The 21001-nt window shown below is 34.0% G+C and overlaps 1 protein-coding gene across 1 annotated transcript in view; it reads left to right on the top strand.

Moving 5' to 3' along the window:
* Positions 1-21001, top strand: part of LOC139691843 (intermembrane lipid transfer protein VPS13D-like) — a 93740-nt gene that overhangs the window by 19221 nt on the left and 53518 nt on the right. Inside the window, exons 11-23 of the mRNA XM_071589748.1 lie at positions 876-1016; positions 1576-1794; positions 2903-3199; positions 3697-3865; positions 5988-6305; positions 7652-7975; positions 9450-9699; positions 10642-10987; positions 11759-11895; positions 13814-14171; positions 16115-16275; positions 17059-17248; positions 18871-19189. Of these exons, the coding sequence (XP_071445849.1) occupies positions 876-1016; positions 1576-1794; positions 2903-3199; positions 3697-3865; positions 5988-6305; positions 7652-7975; positions 9450-9699; positions 10642-10987; positions 11759-11895; positions 13814-14171; positions 16115-16275; positions 17059-17248; positions 18871-19189 (3229 nt within the window). The remainder of the gene's footprint in view (positions 1-875; positions 1017-1575; positions 1795-2902; positions 3200-3696; positions 3866-5987; positions 6306-7651; positions 7976-9449; positions 9700-10641; positions 10988-11758; positions 11896-13813; positions 14172-16114; positions 16276-17058; positions 17249-18870; positions 19190-21001) is intronic.

The following is a 21001-nucleotide window of genomic DNA, read 5'->3' as shown; positions in this document are numbered from 1 at the left end:
ATTTGAATGCATGCCAAAAAATTAAATCTTTTCTCTTCAAAAGATAATGATATGAAAATAATGAATTTGAATCACTTGTATTTTCAATTCAATATTTTTTGTATTCACTAACAACTTAATTTATATTTCCTCTTTGAAAATGCAAGATTGCATGTGAACTCTGTTTATATTTTTAAGTGGATGTTAGTGTTTTTAGTGGATGATAAGTAATGGTAATAATTTGTTAAAAATGGGTGTAAAAATCACCCTAGTAGCTATAAAATGACTTAAAAATTTTGGTGTGTGTTAGGTGAAAAATCAAGTATGCCAGGCAATCATTATCTGTATATTTCTCTATAAGGTATGCAAAATTACACCAACTTATCCTTTCTTTGTCAAATGTCTCTTTTGTATGGCTATAACATGAAACAGAAGCTATATTCAATTAGGAAATAAAATTTATAGACCTTTACCATGCTAATATTAATTTTTATAATGTGAGTGTTTTGAGGTATCCATGCCTTAAATGTATTCTCAACAAGGGAAGAGTTTACATAATCACTGGATGCTCAGTCTTTTTAAATAATATGTTCTAATTATTCCAAAATTACTAATCTAATTAATAAACACATTTTTACATTTGTGTAACATTCCTCTCTGCTTGATATTATAAAACAAAGAGTAACACATTCACTAGTTTTTTCTTAAGCAAGAATTTGGTGTAGGATAAAGTTTCCATGTTTTCAATTAGTAATGGATCTTTTATTACTGTGGCTCAGTTGTTAGACAGTTAACTGATTCCCTTCAAAATTGATAATAATGAAGCTTTACACACCATTATTGAAGGTATAGCAGTAGCAATTTTCATTCTGAAATATAGCTCACTTTATTTACAGCTAACCAGGAAACCATTGTGGAACTCTTGGGATTTACCAAAAGAGTTTTCCCAAAACTGAAGCCTCAGGTCAAACGGCAGCCTCAAGCGGAAGCATTTACATATGAATCATTGGAAAGAAAGAGAGAGAATAATGAAAATGGTAACTTCTGTGTTATTTTTCTCCAATAATTATTTTTTCAAATATGAAGAAAAACCTTGCATGATAAACTAGCTATATCCAATGAAATCAATTTTTCACTTTGACAGTGTATCATAATTTGAATAATATATGTATCTATTGATTGCATTCTTAAGATTAAATAAAAAAATTAAATATACATTGCCAGTTATGAAGCATATGTTTCTAAAAAATGTCATGATTGCCATTACCAACTTGTTAGTTTGACCCAAGTTCCACTGGTTGTTTAGTATGAAAATGGAATCTAGTATTCTGAGAGCAGAGAATTGCCATCTCATTAAATTAATGATTTAGGCCATTATTATGTCAGAAGAATTCATATTGATGGTGGTAATGTAGAAATGTGATTGGGCTTTATTTCAGATTGGTTATTTTCAAAATAATTGCATAGCCTGCAAGTGTAATTTTTTGAATCTTTTACTCTTGCAGGTGTAGTTGATATCTAACTTTGGATATTTTGTAATTTATTACTATGATTAGATTGAATTCTAAATTGTAATTCAGTCATAATTTTTTTCAGGTGCTAATGTCCCTTTTAATAGTTCATTGTACTCTCAAATTGGTGCCTCTACAATTGGCTCAACATTGCTTGGACCCATTACCACAAGGACTGAGCTGACCTTTGATTTTCACCGCTTGAATGTTTTACTTTTGAGGGCAGTGGTAAAGGAAAACACGGTGGTTGGCAGGAAAATTGCTACTGCCACAATGACTGGAGCAAAGATCCAAGCCACTCTAGGTAAGAAATTATTTGATTTTCGTTAAGTTAACTGGATTATAGGATAAATTATTTTGCATGTATCCTTGTGACATTGGGGAGCACTTAAATGAGTAATTACCAAGATTTTACATTAGTGATTGAGAAGAGTGAACCTGCTTCGTATATAAACTGTAGTAATTCATGTTTGGTATTGTGAATGCAATTTAGCATTAGTTTTAAATTAAAGGTAACAGATAATGTCAAACTTTTAGTCAGTACTTCCGAACATTATTGTGACAAACACTCTTCTTTATACCTCTTGAACATTATGATTACAATTTCATGTATATTGTTTTGCAATCAGACCTTTTTCAACAAAATGGCTTTCCACAGTTCATTAACCAGCTTAGAGCTGATATCTAGAATTATATTTATAATGTGTATAATTCATCAGCACTAGTATATTGTTCAACTAAATTAAAAGAGGTAGTGATTGTTGCACAAGTTCTGTCATATTTCTCAGCTTATTGGACATTTTTCCTCTCAAAAACATAAGTAGAAATCCACTTCCATCTTGTTCCCCAGTATAAAAATGCTTGCTAGATATTATGTTTTAGTTCCATGTACTCTGAATGCATATTTGTGCAAGCTACAACCTTGTGTACTTCATAATATCTAATTTTAGACTTTTTTTACTAATTGGTAAATAAGTATAAAAAGTAGAAAGAAAGACTCATACTTTTCCACAGATTTTCGTTAAGTTAAGTTAAATCTGTGGAAAAGTATGAGTCTTTCTTTCTATTTCAATAATGGATATCAATTACTTCCACGAAGTGAAGCCTGAAACAATAGAATATATAAGTATAAAAAGTCTTTGGTGAGTAAATTTGTGAAGTTGATAGATACTCTATCATTGCTAACTTGGTTAGTTTTTTTGAGATATTGATTTAAGAAAATTAAATCTGATTAGTTAAATGGAATTCATTAGTTTTCCTGTAAAATTAATAGAAAGAGTTGACTTATTTGTCAATTTTTCTTGTGTATATGTATGGCCGAGTTTCATAAGAATGAGATTTTTCCTCTTTATTTTGATATTATACCAAGTTTTCAGAAATATGCAATGATGCATGCTTTTTATTCCTTCTAGGTTCAGACTTGGTTATACAAGGATCTTTGGGAGGATTGCAGGTATTGGATTTGACCCCTGAGGGTGCTCGTCATCAACGAATCCTCAGCTTAGGCCATGATCCCCTTGCTGAGGAACACACAGCCTCTTCCCACCAGCCCTCCCAAGCCCAACTTCATGAAAGCCTTTTGGCATCCTTAAGTGCTGGCATGTACACAATGGGATATAACAAGGCTGAAGAAATCCTTTCCAGTGATGAAATGGAAGATGTTAAAGCTTTCAGCTTTGAAATTTGTCGGCCTCTTGAAGATGAAACTGGTGATTTTCCTTTTTTTTTACTTTCAAGGAACTAGAAAACCAAGTATATTTTTACTTTTATAATGTACTCATACAGGTTACATTAGAAATAAAAGTTTACTGTAGATATTGCGTGAGAAAATTGGTAGCTTAGAAGCTGGATATTCCATGGGAGAAATAAGTAATTGTGATGAACTTTGGTACTGATTACAATATTCATATGTATTTACAGATATAATTTGCATTTTTTGTAAACCAATGCTGATATTTCTAAGCATGATCATCAGTATGTAATTTAATTGTACGTAATTAATTACTCGTGCCTTGTCTGTTCTTATATTTAAAATTATTCGTACCCAGAGATCTCTCAGCTCCTCAATTTGCCATCGTCATTTTTTTTAACAGTTACAAAGAAGTTGTTAAATTTTTCTATATTAAACTAGTTGAAATTATGGTAAAAATGAGAAGTTAATGGTCATAATTATGCTAGCTAAATTTTGTTTTCTATATCATGATAGATGCTGCAGAAATCAAGTTGCGAATGGCATCAGTGTGGTATACCCACTCATCATTGTTTCTTACTGAGCTTCATTCATGTGCCTCTGAATTTGAGCAATACTTGACCAATCTTGCACGATCAATAAGCACTGCAGCAGCTGAGATGGCAATTGGCTTGGTTCATTCTAGGTAAGTTTTCCAAAATGATTTTATTAGCACAAATTTGATCAGAAATGAAGATAATTTATGGTCTTTGAAAAAGTTATATAGTAAGCCCTCTCTAACTCAGACTATTTGGGACCGGGTGTTGTCTGAATATAGCAAAATCCAGATTTTTCTGGGTTTAGATACAAGTAACCCAGAGTTGATCAAGTTTTTATTAAAATCAAAGAGAGATCAACTATACAAAAATGGCACTGGTTCTCTTTTGTAATTTTTGGTTTTTATGTCCCAATGAATTTTGGTGATGCAAAAGATCTGCCCTAAACCAATCTTTAAGATCTTGACGGACAACCAAAAGCAGAGTTGAGTCTGCTTATAAATGCCTTCTGCAACAGCATGGATATGATTCCCCAACCCCCTTACAGTCACAACTTGGCTGGGGCAGACTATTTTCTACTGAAACGAAATAATTGACTTTGTGATTCCACAAACTTTGTGTGGAATTACAAATTCAATTATTTCATTTCATTTCAATATGTTATGCAAATTTCATAAAGTTATGCCGGAGACAACAAAAAAGGCAATTTTCTATTCCCAAAAGTGAAATCCTTCCTCAAAGGATGTCATCATGGGATCCAAAGTGCCTTCAAAGAAGCTTGCATGCGTACACTGAAGGATCTTCCAGAATCCTCGCTCCAGGAAGCCTTTTAGTTGTGGAAAAGCCACTGTCAAAAGTTTGTCAATGCTCAAGGGATGTACTTGGAAGAATTTGGAGGCATTGTAACAATATCTGAAATAAATCTATTTTTCCGAAACTTTTTACACAAACCTCGTAATAAATATGAACAGAGCATATGTTTAGAGGGTGCCTTTTTCCACTTTTCTTTCTTTCCTGCTATTGTTTTCATCTGTTGAATTGTGCATGGATCATCCTGTCTCTTGAGCTGTAGTTCTAGTTCTCATTCTCAAGATTCTCATTCATTATCACTAACAGAAAGTAACCCTCCATGGAGTAAATTAATGTAAAATCATTTTGTATTTGTCCAAAACAATATTATTACTTCCTCTTTGGGTGATAAAATATATTTTCTTCAATCAATGACTTTTCCATGAATTATGGTTGTAGCGAAACTATCACAATTGCAATAACATTGTAAAAAAGTCAGTTTTTCTTATAAAACATCCACATTCCGTATAATATGTCAAATTCTATCAAATTATAAGTTCATTACTACATAATTTATTCATTACTGCCATATGAAGCCAATCAGCCTCTTTACTTATTGGCAACCTTGACATTTACATGCTCTTTGCCAAAAATTGTTTATTATCTGGAATTGCATTTTCTGGAATTCTGGTCCCAGAAAACCCATGGAAGAATTTCAGTTGGTGTCTGGGCTTTAAGAGGACTTCAAGGGAACTTGATGTCATAAACAAATTAATTGTTTAGTCATATTTTTTGGATAATGATAACCTCCACTTCCTATGCCTGAAGGTGTAATGAATTTGACCTCTACCATCTACCTTTCCTCTGAGAACCCCAGACTTCAGTAGCATAGTGACTTTTACTTCTCTTTCATTTATCTAATTCATTGACTGAGATATTAAAATATTTTCCCTTGGGTTGTAAGTTATATGATCGGTATGGGTGTGGCTATAATCACTCTGCTCCATAAAATTCATGGTTACTTTGCAAATATTGAAATAAATATGCTTTCATTCAATTTGCCATTGCTGAGGTATTTAATGAGGTTTTCCTTAAATTTGATTTTCCAAAATAGGGTGTGCATGTTACCTGTGTTGTAATGGTACTTTTTACACTGCATGATGTCTGCTGTTATCATTGTAAAGCATGGGGATGTAGTAATTCAGGGTTAGAGCATTGGAATACTGACCGAGCTTGGGTTTCATTCCCCGGCATGTCACTTGGCAATCTCAGCTCCACCTTAGCTGTATGACTTTTTGGGTACCAGAACTCCCTTGGAAACCATAGCCGGCACTGAGAAAGAATATTTGTTAAAAATATAAACGCAATAAGAAAAATGTGAATAAAATAATAAAATTTAAATAAAATAATTGAAAAAAAGAAAAATTAACAATATTTGAATAATTGATATCTAGTCGTTCATGAACCACCATCTATTTTCAGGGCGGACTCCATTGCGCACAGTCTTTATACAAACACTCGCCTTGGTTCATCAATGATGGTCTTCCCAGAAATCTCTCCACGAAGAGCAAGTACCAGTAGTGGTACCATTGTTGGAATTTTACATCATCGACCAGTCCCCCTACGGCAGGCATCACTCTCTCACTCCTTGGAGATATTGGACAGTGGAGGAGGAATGGACACCCCTGGAAATAATCCATGGAGCAGAGGGAGCGGAACTCCTCACACGCCACACACTCCCCATACACCACATTCCCCATTGGCCGATGATGACAATTCTGGGCTGCACATCAATGTCAAGTTAGTTTCAGCTTATAGTTTTTCTTACCTGAATGACCTTTTTGAAGATATAAATGACCAAATGATTAGTATTGACCATAGATAAAGTAGAAATGGTATTGAGTAAATAGTATTTGCAATGGGTATTTTTATTAAGTCACCACCAAACATGATGATATATCTAAAATGATTGAGTGTAAGTAATGTAAAAATAAGCAGCTGTTGCAAATATTTCCCCAAACAATGGTTTAAGTGATTCCTAGATACTTATTTTGTGGTTCAAATGAAGTTTCAAATTGCAAATTGTTTCTTCAGTTTTTGAAAATATTTAGTATTTAAAAATTTTTATTTTTTGAATTTTATTTAAATATTTGCAAGTGATTGAGTAGAAGTCCAGCCAGGTTTAAAATGTATGGCGGTAAGTTGATAGGTGTTGACAATATTACAGTTGTTTATAGGTACTCATTTTGTGAACCACTGTGTAACTCTATTATGCTTTTTATATGACACATGTCCTTAGCATTCAACCATTAGTAAAATAATTCCATTTTATTTTAAAATAATTTTTAAAATTCTAGAAATTTTTCAAGCCAAGAACTTTTTCCACCTTTCTTGAGATGGTTGACAAGGCATCTCAGAAATTCACCCGATTGTTTTATAAAAATCAAAGTGAAATTAGTTCAATTGGTAGTATTTAAATTTTCGTCATGTGGAATACATGACTAAATGATAGAAATAATGAAAATTATAATGTTCAATCTCCCTAAGATCAAGCTACTGCCTGAAATGGTTAAGTTACTGCTTTAGAGGAAATTTTAATGCATACAGCTCTGACAATTCTATTGCGTTTCTATATCTAAGGAGAATTTTTGGCTGTAACTATTGGTTAAATGCTAGACCAATTGACTCTATTCCATAATGAGAGAATACTTTTTTTTTATCGCATGGGAACTATTTAGTTATCACTTCATTACTTTTAGAACTTGAAGGAAAGGGTTTACTTTTAGAATTAGGAGTCAGCTAAAAATATATACGCAAAGACTAAACAGATAACTGAAACTAGCTTCCTGATTTACTGAAATTGATTAGCATGGATCATTGCGAGAAATGCCACAATATGAGCTCTGTTACATAACATTAAGAGAGTTTCCTCTTCATCATTATCATAATCATTTGAATGATGGGTTACATTTGTCTTGACTCAGACTTATGCTATCCAAGGAATTAAGCTGTTCTGTTATCATGAATTCACGTAATCTGAAAGGAGTGCAGAATATGTAAGGTAATGATCAGCGTAATTCAAATAAAGTATTTTGTTATTTTCCCATTTCAAATTTTGTTAACTTCATGAAACTTTATTTGAATAGGCTTGATATCCTTCTGGAAACTCCAGTCCTGGTTCTACCTCGAACTCCTTCAAGCGCTGATGTCCTAGTGGCTCACTTAGGGAAGATTACCGTGCGAAATACCTGTGACAACTCTACACCTGAAGAAAAGGATGAGTCTGCTCAAGGAAGTGAGACATATCATGAGAGATTGAAGAGATGTGATGAGAAGGATGACTTAGCTTTATGGGGTGGAAAGAAAGAATACTACTTTGTTGAAGTTCGAGACATGAATTTGTACTCTCTCAACATTAAGAATAGATGGCATCCCAAGGAGAATACCGGCACTGATCAATCTCTTTTCTTGTGAGTTAATATTTCCTAATAAGATTCATGATCTCTAAGCTTATGAAATGGCCAGCATGAATATAAAATGTTCTGGTTAATCTTTCAAGCATTTTAACATATTATGTAAATTTTTGATGTAGAGGATGGAATTAAAAAAAAAATTGCTGGTTAAATATTATTCTGCTTTTGTCTCTTAGCTCTAACATTCAATAATAATTAATTATACTTAATTTTTGAATACATAATTAATTTATTGCTGCACACACATTTTTTTGGATATTCTGGACAGTTTTCCTAAAATATTTGCACTTTGCAGGATAAAGTTACAATTCGAATTATAAATGCAAATTATTATCTTGCTGTCTATCTCTCTGTTCTAATTATAAATCTCTCTGTCTTGATATCTGATTCTTAAACCTTTAAATATTTATTGTGTTTAAGCCTTGAGTTGGTGTGGATGTATTTATTTTGAATTTCAAATAGTGAAATGGAATATCAAATCTATTCTTTAATATCAATAATAAATGTCAATTTTTTCTGGACACACAATGAAAGGTTCAAGTGTCACACGCTGAAATTGTTAAACATCCATGATGAACATCACTATGTAAATGTTCACACTTTGATTTTACTTCACCAATCTTAGTTTTAATAACTTGTGCCATCATCAAGGTGATAAATATTTTTTAATCTGTAAATATATTATTCACCTTGATGATGACGCCAGTTGTTTAGCCATGTTTAGTGAAGTAAAGTTATAGTATGACAATTTACGTAGTGGTTATTTTAGGTTCAATTTTTTTTCTAATTACCTTCAAGATGAAATTTAATGTGATGTCACACAAGTCAATCTTCTTTAATTGATATTGAAAAATTTACTATGTCATACAAAAAGGTAGTGGAAGATGGCTGGAGTGAAAGTGTCAGAAGTGAATAATCTTATCTCATCACTCTATAATTCTTTTCTACAAAGATTTGACTGTTAAGTCTGATATATCTTTTATTATGTAACTAATTCCATGTGAGTGTGAGAATTTGAGGTCCCAGTTAGATATATAATAATGTCCCTAGTAGTGTTTACTGTTTTACACACAATATCTCACCCATCATTTGCTGAGGTGTTTGTTTAAGTCATATTTTTACAGGCATATCTAACTCAATCGCAGTTTGCTCATGTCAACTCATTATGATGACACCTCAAATTCACCTCCAGTATTCTTTTATCAGTATAGTTTTGGTATAATGACAATTTTTAAACAAGCTTCATGAAATATATAGATGTGAAATGATGCATTGACTAAACCCAAAATACTTGTATTTAGCAAACTCCAAAAATTATGTGGTAGATTCCAGGATTTTCAATACCCCTTCTCCATCTCCCATGGAGAATCTGCTGTACTTCCATGCATGATACTTTCCGCATACTTCCTTACTTGTATGCCTTTGTCTCTCGTCTGTTGGTTATGAATAGAGAATAAATTCATTTTAACAGCCCTACATCAGACAGTGGCCTCAGGCGAGCAGAAGAATTATATGACTGTGGCAATGGTGAGGGTCACCCCATTCTGCATGACACTGTTATTCAGTTGGAAGTGGAGCGTCAGTCAGGTTGTCGATTGATGCGTCACCATGAAAGTTTCCCCACCCTCCTCCTTCACCATGGTGGGGGCAGTTCTCGGGAAGATCCAGCATCATCTGCTCCAACTGAATTCAAAGAGTCAGAGCAGCAGGAAATAGTACAGGTAATATTAATTGAAGATTTGGCAGCAACTATAAGCATAATTAAAATATTGTTTAACTTAAATCAAAACCATTGAAGGGATCGAGATGGTGCGTTGGCTATTGTACTGGCTTCCAACCCAGAGCGCCCAGGTTCAAATCCCGGTGATGTTGAATATTTTCAGTGATAGCTCGATCCCTACTTGAGGTGCTTTGTGGAGGGCACTTTGAGTGAGTACGCCGTCCGTCAGATGGGACGTTAAACTGTGGACCTCTTGGTAAAGAGTAGGCTAATGCCGACGCCGGGTTTCTCGCCACCCTTTATCCTTTCCTGCCCATCCCTAATGGCGCAAGTGACCTCAGCTGTCGGTCGCGTACCCTAAATACTACTACTACTACCCAAAACCATTGCACTTCAATATCAAATGAAAATAATGTATACATTTTTTCAAAACTGAATTGAAGGTATGTACACCGTGTCCTGTGGTATGGAATTTGTTAGATATGATTATTTAGGCCAATTTTTAGCAGACTATGAATCACTATCAAGGGGAAGTTCATTGTGGTATAAATAGACTTAGTGTATTTATCTGCACGTAAGCTCCACTTTATTTATAAAATTGTTGCTAGAAAAAGTGATTTAGGGGATATTGTCTAGTATTAAAGAAGATCATGCGAGGGGAGTTTCATTATCAGAAATTGAAAATGGCTATAGAATTGAGAAATAATATGCAATAAGCACATATAAATTGTACCATTTGATAAAATTTTAGTGCTCTGGAGTGTTTGAAATTTCAATCTTATTGAATTAGATACATGAATGAATCAGGAATTGATGTCTTTTGCTTTGCATGTTAAGTATGGTCCAAGTGATTTAGTTTACAGGTGATGATGTGTACACACACACATGTATGCATACACGTATAATATGTAATGATAATATCCTGCTCACTGTTGGCTTATAGGTACATGGTCGTGTAGTTACACCATTGAAAGTTTCCTTGTCACGTCTCCAGTATGAGCAGCTTCTCGATACGTTTGACAGTTTGACGACTAATCTTTCACTGGAGGTAGATGGGAAAACAAGGACTAGTGGAAAGAAGACAGATTTGGGCAACATTGAGGAAGAAGAAGATGGGAGTGGCACAGTGAAATTGGAACCTCAAAGCTCTTGGGACAGAGTGGACACGGATGTTACAAGAGGTGGAATTTTAGGAGGGACCTTGAAAATGGATGACGTTTTGCGATCAAAAGCAAATTCAGCATATCAAATAGAAGAGGAGAAAAGTCAGCGTTTCCTCATACTCAAAGGTAAGTTTCAATAAATGATATTATTTCTTTCTATTTTTCAGAAAGAAATTTAGAATGGATTAGAAATATCTAATTTATATACACTCTTATTACTCCTAGTTTACTATCTTAAGCATATTGAAATGAAATTATTGGGTTATCAGGTGATTACCTGATGATGATGTTCAACATTGAAACTTGGGTCATGCTTTAAAATAAAGTGTGTGGAATTGTAAGTCAATAATTACATTTCATTTCAAATTTTGTGTGTATTCCATAAAGTTACACAGGAGACAACACATTTTAACTAAAGCACATTTTAGTTTTATATTGTGCATGTGCCCTACAATATTGTGCAATTCATGGATCAAATTAATTGATTTTGCAATGTAAATTTTAAAAAGTTAAAATTTCTATGATAAAATGAATAACTTTTATCAAAACCAATGACAGGCAATTAAGACTACGGGTTCTATAATTTTGACTCTAGATTTTTATGATTATGACATTTAATGTGAAAGCAATTGTTCATAAATAAGCTTCATGCAAAAACTGCAATCATTAGATACAGTGATTGTGTTATAAAATATACCCTGATTTAGGTATGCATTATGATTTGCATTGAATGATATTTTCGTTTTATGATTTAAATAAGGAAAATTGATTTTCTTATGAAATTATTCAATCCTCAAAATTACATTGTCATGACGCTGCAGTGCTGTTGCAATTAAAAAAAGATGTTCTTTTATGAAGTAATTTTACTGTAGTATTTTTCTATCTGGATTCTTTCAGTGTTTTTTGACTTGCCTGTGCTCACCGTGGAACTGCGAGGAAATCTCGGAGAAGGGGAACAGGGGCTAGTTGACCTATCCTTTCAGGACTTTGTTGTACAATTTGACAAATCTCATCAATATGAAACTAATATACAGGTATGTAGGTTGATTTAGTTAAATATCTTTTTGGTCTGGTGAATGACAGTGTTATAAAAATAGTATATATAGTAATATAATAGTAATATAATAGTAATATATAGTATATATAAAGTATAATAGTAATATATAGTGTGTATATTATTTTTGTTTTTGTGAAAATCTTTGGAGCAAATCAGAATTTTACTTGTCTTTATTGATCCTCATCTATGGTGTGTGAGAAACAAATGGAAAATTCTGTTAGAGCTGTTTCAAAATCATGCCCTTGTTTTGCTGTTTACTTCACAAGAGTGCTCAACTATGAAACTAATATGCAGAATATGTTGTCCACTAAGTAACCAAATGGGATTGGGAAATAACTAAAAAAATCAATCTTACTGTGATTTCAACACTGTCCTTTGTGGCGGGAAGGTAGTATACAACTACTGGTACCAGACCCTGCACCAATTGAATCTTTCAGGGCAGTAGTTCATCCTTGAAAACTGACATTAAATCTGAAATATGAGATACATCGATAAAATACTTTGGGTAGTAATGCAAAGTGCTGAAATATTTCATTGGATAATAAAACAGTTTCAATAGTAAGAAATGAATTAATCCAGAAAGGTATAGTCTAAGGCTTTCCAATAAACATTCATTGTACATATTTTCATTCACCAAATTTACTAAGCAAAAATTTGATTTTATTACCTGAATGTGTATGTGGCATGAGCTTCATTAATTTGACTACAGTATTGCATCAGTGGCAGCTACTGTTAGTTGAAACAAGTTCAGTTTCTCTGCGAAAACAATAGAGGTAACATACAATTTTGCATTGAAATTTTGCATGAATGAATTATCTGACATGGCCTATGTAATACAGGTAATGGTAATGCAGTAGGGTAATGGAGAGAGTTTTTTATCCTGAGAATAGTTAAAAAATGATTTAAAATGTTAAAAGGGGGAAATCAATTTCAAAGAAAGGTGGGCCCAGAGCCCAATTCACCACTCTTACAGAATTAAACATGAACACCACTGTTGCCATTGTAGGAGGAGATTGTCGAATAACATTAAGTGCTCAATAGGATAATTGTGAATTTAATTGGTTGCCACTCACATATTGGTAACAGAAATATTGCATGATTGCTCATGGTGGGTCAACAATTTTACTGTTATCTCATGAAAATCAATGTTAATAGTGTTCCTTGTACTCCTTGTAGTCCAGATCTAGTCCCATGTGTTAAAATGTGAAGAAAGTTCTTTAAACGTAAATAAATGAAAAAATTATTCTTGTTAATTAAACAAATACAAGATAAGTATTTATGCAATTAAATTGCTATTTAAACAAGATTTTAATTACCTAACAAAGACAAAAAAGATGGAATGAATATTGGGGATCAAGATTGTGCGGTGGCTATCATATTGGCTTCCCACCCAGAGGGCCCAGGTTCAAAACCTGGTGATTGTAAATATTTTTCAGTGGTATCTCGATCCCTACTTGAGGAGCTTTGTGGAGGGCACTTTAAGTGAGTATGCCATCCGTTGGATGGGACGTTAAGCTGCGGACCCCTTGGTGCCTTTCGCAAAGAGTAGGCTAATGCCGATGCCGGGTTTCTCTCCACCCTCCATCCTTCCCTGTCCATCCCTAATGGCGCAAATGACCTCAGCTGTCGGTCGCCTCCCCTAAATACTACTACTAATGGAATGATTATTCCTCATGAAAATCAAATAATTTAAATGATTATTTTGCAATACAAAAATAGTTCCGTGGATACATGCAGTTAATGACACAAACAAATGGGATTGAAGTGTTTGTGAATGTTTGGAGAAATTTATTGACACACAAGGGAGCTTGGACAAATCTTAGAATTTTTTTCAATGGAATCAACCTCAAGAATTTAAAACTCAGAAATCTCATTGATTGTCTTTCACATTATAGATGTCACTGCGGTCTCTGTTGATGGAAGATTTATTGCAAGAACCTGATTCCAAACACCGGTATGTTGTGGTGTCATCGGCTGCTGTTGATGGTGCTGAGGGGCAAGAGGGGAAGGGACGCTCATGTCCTCATCACACATCGTCTGCTGTGCCTGCTGCCTTTCTCTCACATTCTTGCCCCAACTTCCAGCCGACCACTGCCATGCCAATGAGTCAGAGCAGCCGTATGACATATGTGCCATATCCAATGTTCCCTCAGGGATCGCTCCCTGACCGCTTTGAGACGGATGCTGTGTGGGGAAAGGTGTTGTCATCCACTCGTGCTCGCCACAAGCAGATAAGGGCATCGAGAGTTGCAAGTAAGCCCTTTCATTCATCATTGCAACTGTGAAATCGTAATGTTAGATGCAATCTTAAATCACTTTACAATACCATGCAGTGTTATTCATCTTGAAGTGTCTCTACTTTAACCATTGAAGTTTTATGATTGTTTCAACTGTTCTAATTGCCATCGTCAGCTGGTGTCTTGGATATACAATTATAATGTTATGAAATAATCTAATTTCCTCTTTCTATCTAGTCTTGTTAGGATTTATGAGGATTTGTGAATTTTTATGAATTAGTTACTGAATTGTTTATTAAAATGCTATAATTTAGGCAACTTTGAATTATTAAAATTTCCAAATTTTAGTGTCTTGTTTATAGTTGAAAACGTTAGGAGAACTCTCAATTGTAATCACATTTCCTCATCTATTATAAATTTCATCATTATTATTGATCTGTTCATTTTAAAGCTCTTTTGGGTCATAGAGGCAACTTCACATGTTAATTCAATACTACTGAATCCTGTTGACTATAATTTCAGCCATCTTTATTTTATAAAATTGGAAAGATGATGAAATTGACTTAATTGACCTGTAGAAATTGACTTAATTTTACTCAGTAAGGAAGTCAAAATTTAAATATTCGAGGTCATCTGAAAAATTTCTAACTTAACGAATAGAGGAGACATTTTTTCTTCACATTTTTTTTAACATAGTCTCCGTTTAGTTGATACACTTTTTCCAGTGATGCTCTTACCTTTTTTTAGCATTTTCAATAGTAGTGGACATCTCTCTCCATAGAACAAGCATTTATGTATGTGATAACCTCCTTGTCCAATGAAAATCTTTGTTCTCCAACCGAAACTTAGGTTAGGTAAGGTTAGGAAATAGGAAGAAGTCACTGGTGGTCAGATCTGGTGAACACGGTGAATGGCCAGCCAATTCAAAGCGCAATTCATGAATTTTAGCCATAGTGACTATTGAAGTGTGAGTAGGTGCATTATCATAATGGAAAAGCACTTCCTTTTTCTTCAAATGCAGTCTTGGCAACCAATGCACGGCTAGCTTATGTATTGTCTAATTCTTCAGTTAATGTTTGACAAATGCATTTGATATGCCCATAGCCTCTGCTATCTCTCTAACTTTAACTTGATGGTCGTACAGTACTACTTGGTGAACTTTTTTGATCTTATCAGTTGTTGTCGCAGTTTTTGGTATTCCGTAGCAATCATCATCATCCAAGCTGGTATGACCACATTTAAATTTAGCTGCCCAAAATTTCACAATCATAATTGATACTGTAGAGTCCCCGAACACAGCATACAACTTGCCTTTGATTAGTGTTGGTATATTGCCTTTCAAAAACAAATATTTAATGACAGCTCAAAGCTCAATTTTTTCCAATTCCACAAAATCCTCACCGCGGCTCACTCAAAAAATTGTCACGCAACAATTGAGTGTCCAAAATGGTTGAAATTTTGGTGTGTACTTTCAATGCATGTGCAAACGCATTCCTCAACTTTTGTTGAAAAGTGCTGCCATCTTCATGTTGTGTGTGGAAACTGTCCAGACAACCATCATAGAAATGATATTAGGTCTCAAAGTTTGTTTTACATTATATATTTTCATAAGATATTACTTACTGGTTTTGAAGTTTAAATTTCACTAGTTCTGTGTAGCTTATGCTTTCATAGCAAGTTTAAATGGATAATATGAAAATATTTAAAGTAGTAAAAAATAATGAAAGAACCTTTCCTATACTAAAGAAACATGAAATGTGGGCTATACTATTCTAATTAGAAGGGAAAATATCCAAGACATGGAACATATTCAAGAAATTTGGTAAGCTGTTATATCTGGCTATATTTATTACTTTGGAATAAAGGAAATTTTCCATGAAAAATGATGAATTTATCTTTTATAATATTTGACAGATACCTCTTATTCACTTGAATTCTGACTCTAATTTTTTCTCTTAGCATCCCAAAAGAAACTTGACGAGGACTATCCACGAACTCCTCCTCCTTCACCAAGGCCTGTATTGTCACCAAAGAACATCTTCAGGGCAGACAATTTGGTTCATATCAATGTGCTCTTGGTGGACAGAAATGCACCAAATTTTGCTACACTTTACAAATCTGTAAGTGTTTCTATTATTTTTTAATGTGTGTGTATTCTGCTGCTTGTTATTCTGCAGCTCTCTTTATGTAGTTTCCATAATAAATAACTGAATAATTTCATGTCCAAAGGTGTAATTTATAAAAATATGCAATGAGGTCATGGTTAAAAATGTTATCTTTTTATTTTTTGATGCTGCATAATGTTTTAAAGTCTTGATTTAATTATCTAATTAATAAACTCGGGGAATAAGGAAATAATCTATTCCCAGTACCTTATTGTCTTTTATCATCCCACTATTATTCAAAATATTTTACCTCTGTGATATATTTAATGTACTCCCTCCTTACCTGCACACTTTTTTTTAATATTTCCCTTCTTTTAAGGTGTCGTCCAGAAAAATCCCTTTGTTTGAGAGCGCTCCTTATCTCTACATTATTCTACCCTACTGCAGCTTTTATAAATATAAATTATGGCAAATAACTAAAATGAAAACATACCTCCTAATTATCCTCACTTATCTCTGTTACAGTCATTTATTCAAAGAAACTGCAGGAAGTACTATAACAGTAATTTTAGTAGAGTCACCCACTGATGTGCATACAAATTTGAGAATTTCATAGAGTAGAAATAATTTGTAGTCATTTATGTGATTAAAATATCTCAATGAAAGCAATTCAGAAATTTGTTTGTGATTTGCAAAAGGAATAAGAACAAAAATTGATTGTTAAGATTTGTCCGATTTATGTCATTAATGCTATATTGATGTACTAATGTATTGATGACACAATGTATATTTTTCTAGGTTCACAGTTCGATAGATGTTGATTTCAATTGCTTGGATGTAGTGATCAATGTTGAGTCCTGGGTTGTGGTGCTAGATTTCTTTGGAATTGGATCTGATAGCAACCAAATGGCTAGCTCAACAGATACTTTTAAAGGAATTCCATCAGATGCTCCTGATAAAGTTGGGGAAGAAAAATCATATTTTTTAAGTAAGTTTCCTTTTTTAATAATGTGTTGTCATATTCAATACCAAAATGATTATTTTACTCTTCTATGAATGTAGTTTCCATATTTCTGTCGAAGTGTATCAATTAATTTTACAGTTCCTATTGTGTTGTGTTATGTCACAGGTTAGAAACTATTATGTCCAGAACTTGAGGAATGATGAATCTTCAAAATTATATACCCAGAATTCACATGATACTTTCATTCTTTTGGAATATTTTTTCTTCCCTAAGTCAATTTTATTCATTGTTTTCAGTGGTCCCTTCAAGAATGTTTTTGCAAGGTTAAACTGTATGTGACAATGGGAAGAGTCAATAACCATTTGCATTGGTCTTATTTTGGCCTGGTAATGTGGTTAATTTGGTCATTGTTAATTGAGTTTAATAGATGCTGAGTAAGCTCACAGTTTCAGGTATCAATCTGAGGAATGTTTACATATTTACTTTACTAATAGTCTTATGGGATTCCACAAGATATTTTAAGTATCTGCTGAAACAGTGGCATAAGTTACAGCAAAACATGGAATAACAAAATAGCCAAAGCTGTAAACTTGATTGGCTTTAGGTTTGTTTTATGTGGGGTAGATAAAAACTAGGTTGCAAGTTGGACGAAAATAAAAAGTCACACACTCGATCACTCGGCTGTGTTTAAGAAACAGTGGTCCTTGTGCACCTCAATCAGACACAAGCAATTCAAAAATCAATAAAAGGAAACAGACTAACAATCACTTGATCACTCAGGTGTGTTAAGGAATAACAGTGATTGTCATGAATTGCATTCACACGCACACTCAGGGTTTGCAAGGATTTCTCTTATGCTAGGAACCAGTCAGTCTCACACAGGAATGAAAAAATAAAAAAGAATGGACAGAAGTTCATGCTCACAGTCTCTCTATCACGTGGGTGTGTTTGGAAATGGTGGCCTTTGTGAATCACACTTACTTGTGTGCATAGGGTTTGCAAGGATTTCTCCTATGCCAGGGACCTGCCAGTCATACTATAAGTAGGTAGTGGGAGTTGGTTAGTGCCCAGAGTATACCTGACACCAGGTGTTTTGTCTGCCAAGCAGGCCTCTTCAGAGAAAAAATCTTCACTGTTTCTAAACACATCCGAGTGATCAAGTGTGTGAGTTTCAATTTTCCTATCAACTTGTCACCTTTTTTTTACTACCCCCTAAAACAAGCCCAGTGCCAATCAGTCTTGGCTATTTTGTGTTTTCCACTGTTTCACGGCCATATGTATATTTGTTTTACGTTTTCATTGCTACAGTAAAGCATTAAGCCAGTTTAGGAAAGTTTTATGCTTTTAAATAATTCAGGAAGTTCTCTGCCAGTGCCTATAGCTTGAAATGAAATGATTCATGATGATAGAATGTGAATGTTTGAAATGGGGCTATAGTTTATTTTAACTCTTTTAAAGACCATATATTTAGACAAGGGTATTTATTAAAATTAAAAAGTATATTATAGGTAACAAATTTTTGAAAGCTGGTCCTGAAGTACAATTTCACTTGTAATTGCCAATTTCTCTAAAAAGTTCTTTATTACCATCGTATTTAAGTTCAATATTTTCCAAATCTTGATATTTCATGTGTTGGAATTCAACAGGCAATGATGGCAAACCAACTCCTCTAAGTGTTCCATCATCTAGTGAAATGGTTAAGAATACGAGTGATACAGGGACATCTGAACTGGATGTGGAGGTGTGCTCATTGACATTGACCCTGGTGCATGGCAATAGAGAAGTGGCTTGTGCGAACATATCACATGTGAGTGCCCAGACGTGCACCAGTGCCCTTGGAGATCGTTCAATCAGTGGTAAGCTGGGAAGCATGTCTTTGAGTGACCTTACACCTGAGGGTGGGGCACTCTACCGGGAGAGGTTTCATACATCTGGACAAGAAGCCCTGGATTTCCAAATTTTCAGGTGAATTTGGTAGCTGCTTAAGTGTCTAAAATTAGAGTTGTTTATAATTATGCCCAGACTTATGTACAAACAATTTTTTATTAAATTTACTTTTTTAGTTGAAGTTCTTCAATCCTATTTGTAAGACTGTGTTTTGAAGGCAAAAAGTTTTGTTTCTTCTCTTTACATTGTTTTTGTGGCATTTTAGAGATTTTTCATGGTTGGTGACACAAAATTTCAAACCATCCTTGAAATATTCTGATAGGATGTATGAAATTGTCTGTGCTTACATATTAATGATAGGAATGGGCATTTTGGAGAATGACGACATAAAATAATTATGTAGCAAACTTAGCTATATGTATTCCATTTTTTAAATTAATCTCATTCGTGTCATCATCAGCAGATCATAAGCAGACAAGGAGGGCTATGTGATGCTTATTTATGGGTTGGGAAGGATAAGGGGTGAGGGTGTGTAATTCTTCATGTGAATAAGAATATCATTGACAAAAAATAGCACAGGATATAGCAAAACATAAGGCACAGTGAAGGGATAGGTGCAGAAAAGTTCAAGCTCTAAAAAATATCCAGTTTAGTACCTTTGTCACAAATATGTAGCGTAGATGGGATGAAATCAAAATTATGTGAGCAAGTGTATATTTTTATAAATATTCTTCAAAATTTTGAAGTTGTAACTAAAGAATGTAACTAATTAGCTAAATATGGTAGTGATGAATTACTGTGGAACCTCACTTGCGCAGCGAGTAATTCATATAATGAGCAAAAATATTGGCCCTGAAAATGGGTCATTTAAAGAGCAAATTTTCACATAATGAGTGACAAGAAGGGAATTCCCGGATTCATTGAAGCCTGCTATCTAAGTTTGTCTCTAGCGCTCGTTCTGCCAGCATCTTGGTGTCGCAAGAGATGACACATTTTTTCAAACTTGTGCTCAAACATATTATAAGTGATTTTTTGTACAAAGTTTAATAATATTTTGTGCATAGTTTTACAAATGGCTCTGAAGGAAAATCCATTAGAAGAAAGCCATAAGAGAATAAAAATAACGGAAATCAAAAGTAAAATCATAGAAAATTGGGAATAAGGTGTGAGTGTGACTGATCTATTGCACACATCAACAATCGGTCGACATCAATGATCAGCCTTTTCTTCAGGAACACGAACAAGACTAAGGAGGTAGATACTTCAAATAAAGTGACAAGAATATCAATGCAACGATTACGTGTTCTCAACAATTTTGAAAAGAAAAGCAATTGTAATGCACACCATTAATGAGAATGTAATTTGTGAGAAGGGAAAGTGATTTTTGCCAACCTTATTAATAAGATGTCGGGATCATCAACAGCTGAACAAGTATTTAAGTGGAGCCGTGCGTGGTTTGAAAAGTTTGCGAGAAGAACTGTCATCTACAGCATTGTGAGGCATGGTGAAGCAGCAAGCTCTTAGTCAAAGGCAGCAGAGAACTTTATCGGTGACTTCAAAAAGCTCTTGGATTCTGAGGGTTACCTGCCACATGTTTTTAATTGTAACAAGATGGTTCTCTCCAGGAAGAAAATGCCTAAGTGCATCTATTTCTGGGCATATAACAGTAGAAGAGAATGCACTGCCTGACCAAGGCAATGAAAGACTGTCTCATGCTGCTATGTAGCACAAATGCGAGCAAAGATCTGATAATAAAATCCATGCTCGTTACCATTCAGAAACTCTACGAGCCTGCAAAAATTCCAAAACAGTAGACTAAGTCAGGGGTGGAGGTGACAGGAAACTTTAGTATAATACCATGCATACGAGGCATTGCCCTAATAAAACAGT

Source organism: Hetaerina americana, unplaced genomic scaffold, assembly GCF_022747635.1.
Source record: "Hetaerina americana unplaced genomic scaffold, ioHetAmer1.1.p SCAF_4, whole genome shotgun sequence".
Lineage (NCBI taxonomy): Eukaryota > Metazoa > Arthropoda > Insecta > Odonata > Calopterygidae > Hetaerina > Hetaerina americana.
This window is presented reverse-complemented; position numbering and strand designations above follow the sequence as displayed.